This window comes from Saccoglossus kowalevskii, chromosome 9 (assembly GCF_978046115.1).
Source record: "Saccoglossus kowalevskii chromosome 9, keSacKowa6.1, whole genome shotgun sequence".
Taxonomy (NCBI): Eukaryota; Metazoa; Hemichordata; class Enteropneusta; family Harrimaniidae; genus Saccoglossus; species Saccoglossus kowalevskii.
In genome coordinates this window covers 22,563,142-22,569,141 of record NC_140649.1, presented here as the reverse complement: position 1 = coordinate 22,569,141, position 6,000 = coordinate 22,563,142, and the positions used below count along the sequence as shown (strand labels likewise).

The following is a 6,000-nucleotide window of genomic DNA, read 5'->3' as shown; positions in this document are numbered from 1 at the left end:
TACGAGGATTATAACCACTTTTCACTCGTTTACCCAGTCATTTACCGCAATTATTACAATACCTAATAGAGGGCGCTTTACCCGGGAATGTCAAAGATCCATGGGAATTATGTCAAATCTAAGTTGTCAGTCTTCAAATTTATTAAAATAATAATGTATACAGTTGAATACTTATTGTGATTTATTTATTTATATACACATAATAATATTATTATAACAATATTGTAATCGTATTAAATTACGTAATGTATATTCATGTAAAGTATCCAATGTCTCTAAACAATGACGTCATTCTATATCGTTGTCATGAATATGCATAAGGTAGCGATCCAATCACATGTCCAATCAATTTCCGGTTTTCCTGTGGTATTCAATCGTTCTTCACTGAAACTTGATTCACAACATTCACAATGGCGGCGGTCCGGAGAACTTGCTTGTTGGATTTCATAACGTTTTTACTCTGTTTTTTGTTTCTACAGCACCGAGGTGAGTACCTGATTTGTCTCAAACTGTTTGTGTGCACACAATGACTGTAAGTTTAACGCTGTAATGCGATTGTCGGCTCATCTGCCGGGTATTTGGTCGGGAAGCGGATAGGACGATAACGCTAACGTTTATTAATCGTTGTACCCTCTGTGTTCTGTGTGGACTGCGCGATTTATGTTTTCTTCGTTTGTCTGGGTTCATTTGTTAGTAGTCGTTATGTCAGCTACGTGATCGTTAGACCTATTGTGGGTGGATGGCATTCTTAAAGTAAAACAGCGGCTGTCCTCCCTCCATGTTGGATCGCACTTGGCCACACACATTGGCTTACTAACGCTGGGTCTGAGTGAGTAGAAATTCCGGAAGGAACTTGGTCACAGTTAGTCGTTATTTTCTCTTGTATCGGAGTTTGTTCTATGGGCAAATGTTCATGTGATTTTTGTAATTTATAAATGCACTTGCACACGATTTCAGTTTAATCGCGTTTCGCACCATAGTGCGAGGATCCAGGAGATCATTGAGGATGGATGGTGTCTGTAGTTAGGTCAAGGTTCGGGCAAGTATTAAATGAGACTGCCACTGTGAAATTATCTCATGTTTTACACATCAAATTCACATTCCTTTGTGATTATAAAACCATCAAACATACAGTATATTGAAAAAGTCTATCGTTTTTTTTTTTTTTAATATTTTTTCATGTTTCCTTTCCCTGACATACAGTGGCTACTCCTAACCCCTTTTATGTGTTTTTAAAATTTCCTTCTAGTTCAACATTGGTTACGTAATCTTCAAGTCATAAACATAATGGTAGAACCCTTGCTACAGTCACCGTGATTGACTGTGAGACCTTTTCTCTGGCTTTTAAATAGAACACCACTTGATTCGTCAATACTCCTATTTCATAAAAAACAAATGCTTCCCACTGGTTGAAAATTTAACAATATAACTGTTCACTGCTTTTATGTACATAATACAGCTAGTCATAATCCTTCAATAATGTATGGCCGAGAAATTTTGGTCAATAATGTATAGTTACCTCTAAAATTACTACTTTGTTTTATTGAGTACTGTAGAATACTTTATTTCAGCTGGAATTAATTTTCGCTAAAAAAGATTGTTGGGTGTTTTTGTATGGAATTTATTTTCACTGATTTTTCATGAGTTGAATGTGAGACATAGGAAAAAAGTATATTCGCTGGATTTTATTTTCACTGAAGCATTCCTTCAGCGAAAATAAATTTCAAGCAAAAATAAAGTATCTACAGTATCTGAAGGTGACAATGTGACTGTTTATAATACTGAGTGATATTTGTCAAGAGAATTGAATTTTGTATTTAAAGGGTGGTGGTTGTTGCACCACACGTGAGCGATATAGGTCTTGTATTAACAAACATGGTAGCTGTTGTGCAGACCAGAGAGTACAAAGTGAGATGTTACCAAGCTTTAATTAGGTATCGAAGAAGACACCGACAGTAATTAGTGTGAGACACGCCCAGGTCAAAACGTCAATTAAAAGAGCGCACGGGATTGTGGTATAATCAATGTTTATCAACACAAATGTCGCTCATGCCCTGCGCGATGACCAATGCCCTTTAATTAGAGATGCTACAAGGCTTGAACATCAAGGCAACAACAAATCTGTATTTTTCTGATGGGCCTCAAGGCAAACTACTTTGGGAAGTTCAAACTGAATTTATTATATGTCATGTTCACTGTACTTTTGTTATTATGGGTTCATTCCATCAGGATACCAAAAATAGGGCTCATCAAACAATTTTTCAAAATAGAAGAGTCTAAAATGAGAAATGGTCAAAATTGGTATTGGTTTCTGTGGTACAATTATATCTCCATGTCTCAAAATTTTTTCTCGGTGATCCGGTCTGAGACAAAAAAGTCGTATATTATAATTTTCATGTTCCTAATATTTTAGAAAGTTGACATATTATAATTTAGTAAATTTCCAGGAGAAATAGTGGCATGAACAGTAGTGCAATATGTTAATCGCCTCACACTGCCTGAAGTTTGAGCTTTGACAATGTAACTGATAGCGGAACTCATCAGATATATCTGGTAATGTTTACGGAGGAGAGTGTTGCTTCTGAGATTGGCTGTATTATTTTTTTGTTTTCTTTGAGTCCCTGTGATGCTTGGTGTATGTGAATAATTCAACATCAAGGTCACTTTCACTAATTTCACTGTTAAAACAGTAATTTCATAACAACACTTCAAATATATTGCAATTCAAGGCATCTTTAACCATGTAATTACAGTTTACTGTGTAAAATACGTTATTTTCACTTGGAATTAATTTTTGCTCTATTTTCTCTGAAAGGATGATTCAGTGAAAATGAAATCCAACGAATATATCTTTTTTCCCATATTTTACATACAACTTGCCAAAAAACAGTAAAAAAAATAAATTCCAGACAAAACACGGGAAAAAGTCTTTTCAGTGAAAATTAATTCCAGCTAAAATAAAGTATTTCACTGTACTTGTCTAAATCGAATAAACATTATATGCAAATATTTAATATGATGATGCCTTCCGTACAACCATTTATTTTTACTGGTATTTAATTTCACTGTTTTTGAGTTTTAAGTTCACAAACCTGTCAGGAAAACAATGAGCTCCAGTGTTGTTTTACATGTTCATGTGGATTTAATTTAGTGAATTTCATGTACGAGTGAAATCAAAACTCAGTGTATAATTAATGCATTTCCAGTATTGCTTGTTGCATTTTCTCATCCAGGATCTGAAAAACAAAAATGGGAAAATTCTTTGAAATTTGAGAAAAATTTCACCTTCATTCAAGAATATTTTGTAATAATGTCTGCTTGTATCATAATTTTGTCGAGTTGTTCTTAGTTTGTTTCAACACTTGTTATAATTCTGGCTCAGTTTATATGATTTCCATTTAATGCTTTTTGACTCCCATGTGCGAAGCACAAAATGGGAGTCTTTGCAGTTAGTGTGTCTGTATGTGTGTATGTGTGTATGTGTGTATGTGTGTATGTGTGTATGTGTGTGTGTATGTGTGTATGTGTGTCCGACTGTTCCACTGCTATCTCAAGAACCATACATCGGTTTTTGATGAAACTTGGTGCATAGATGCTCTGGGCCAATGCGCAGATTTGATTAGGTTTTGGTAAAAATCCATGCTCGTTAATTACCTAATTTGCATGATAATTAGCTAATTTTTAGCTGTTCTATGACTGTTCCACTGATATCTAAAGAACCACTCATTGGATTTTGATGAAACTTGGTACATAGATGCTCTGAACATATGCGCAGATTTGATTAATTTTTGGTAAAAATCCGTGCATATTAATTACCTAATTTACATGATAATTAGCTATTTTTTAGTGGTTCCATGACTGTTCCACTGATATCTAAACAACCACTCATTGGATTTTGATGAAACTTGGTACATAGATGCTCTGAACTAATGCTAGGTTTTGATTAGTTTTTGGTAATAATCCGTGGATACTAATTACCTAATTTGCATAATGATTAGTCAATTTTCGGTTTTTCCACTGATATCTCAAGTACTAATCATCACATTTCAAATGAAACTTGGTACATAGATGTCATACGACACTGCACAGACCTGATAGTTTTTATGGTAATATCAGTACATATTAATTACCTAATTTGCATAATTAATTAATTTTCAGCATTTGATATAAGTAGTTAGCATTACATTTCACACTGATATCTCAGGTACTATACATCACATATCAATGAATGTACATGGATGCTGTAGGACAATAGACAGACCTGAATAATTGTGGGTTACAATCTGTACATATTAATTACCTAATTTGCATAATTAACCAATTTTAAGCTTTCACACTGATATCTAAAGTACCGTAAAAACTCCAAAATTTCGACCGGTTTTAAATAATTGGCGTTAGAAATGTGACATGTTTTTAGAGTCGTGGCCGAGTTGTAACTCAAAATCTAAACAAAGTCATCAATCAGTGAGTATTATGACAAGCAAAACAAAACATCAAGACGCGCAGAAGAGGTCAGCACAAAACTAATAGGTCAAAAGACAAAGCTGTCTCGCACTACCTAGGAAAACTTGCGAATGTTCGAAGTACAGGTACCCATTGGACAAAAGATACATGGAAGTTTAGCAAACTATCTCCCCGACCCAGTGCAATGTATCCGGTTAGAATCAAAGCTCACGTGTCCCTTATTTGAGGGACCAAATTCTGCCGTAAATTCGCCCTTGGATTAAAAAATAAAATGGGATTTAAGAAAATAAAATGGGACTTTTAAGGTGTATTTTGGCGTCATTTTTCGGACATTTCAATCAATCCTGCCGGCTAAAATAGAGTCTAAGTTTTACCGTAGTCATTGACGTCTGTCTATTCAAGAGTACACGTGTATGATTTTTATCGTGACTAGCGTGAGCGGGTAAGCTTCCTTTCGAGAATGAGCTGTTATCACTGTGAACAATGTTAAATTATTCTTCAGATGACCAGTTTATTTTTTAAAAACAACTAATTTTTTTATTTAAAAAAAAAATCATCAAAATCAAAGCCAAAATATCGTACTACAACATCAATCTCTTCGCATTGCGTTCAATAACATTAACATATTTAAATAAGCTATGGTAATTTGAACACGTTGGCATTATCCAGCTTTTTGATTGGTTAATTAGCGATTTGACCTATTTGACCTAAGAGAACATGGCGGATATCCTACAGCATCAAACGTTTATACGAGACCGGAATCATTCGCTTACGATGAAACTTAGTTGACTTTTATTTGTATTTCATAACCATTCAACAAATTTATTTTGTGTACATTATTATAATCACTACTGAGTACAGTAATAATCAACAATTCAGAAACGCAGCATGCCGAGATTTTTGTGTTCGTTTTTATTTGAAACTTCGTTTATTTAGAATATATTTTCGTTACCAATAAAATAAAAATCTCTCAGTCAATCAGAAACCCGGATTCATGCCTTCGAGGAAGGTCCCGTTTGAACGCTCACATCGTTTTTTTTTTTCGTTTGGGGGAAAACTAAAACTGGTCGCAATTTTCGAATAAGAATGAGTCAGCAATTTTTAGTGGAGTCGAAAATTTGGAGGTAAATAAAACACCGAAACCCGGCAAATAAATAGCCAACCGAATTTTTAGAGGGGTCGAAATTTTGGAGTTTTCACGGTACTAATTATTCCATTTCAATGAAACTTAGTACAAAGATGCTCTAGGACAATGTACAAACCTAATTAGTTTGGGGTAAAAATCTGTTCATATTAATTCCCTAATAAGCATAATAATTCATAATTTTTTGGTTCTAATCACATTTCAATTAAACTTGGAGACATAGATTTTCTGTTACATTGCGCAGACCTCATTAGTTTTACACTCAAATCTGGTCATATTAATTTTCTGATTTGCATAATTAGTTTTCAGCTAAGTAATTTCGAATTATATTTAATGTGTCTCCAATACTCTCAGCACATGGGAGTTCTTTCTAAGCTTTCTTTGATTTTACA

At 34.2% G+C, this 6,000-nt stretch overlaps 1 protein-coding gene across 1 annotated transcript in view; it reads left to right on the top strand.

The window, feature by feature from the left end:
- Nucleotides 1-367: 367 nt before the first annotated feature.
- LOC144356541 (receptor-type tyrosine-protein phosphatase mu-like) overlaps nucleotides 368-6,000 on the top strand; it is a 108,634-nt gene continuing 103,001 nt past the window's right edge. Inside the window, exon 1 of the mRNA XM_085503309.1 lies at nucleotides 368-486. Within this exon, the coding sequence (XP_085359435.1) occupies nucleotides 411-486 (76 nt within the window). The 5' untranslated portion in view covers nucleotides 368-410. The remainder of the gene's footprint in view (nucleotides 487-6,000) is intronic.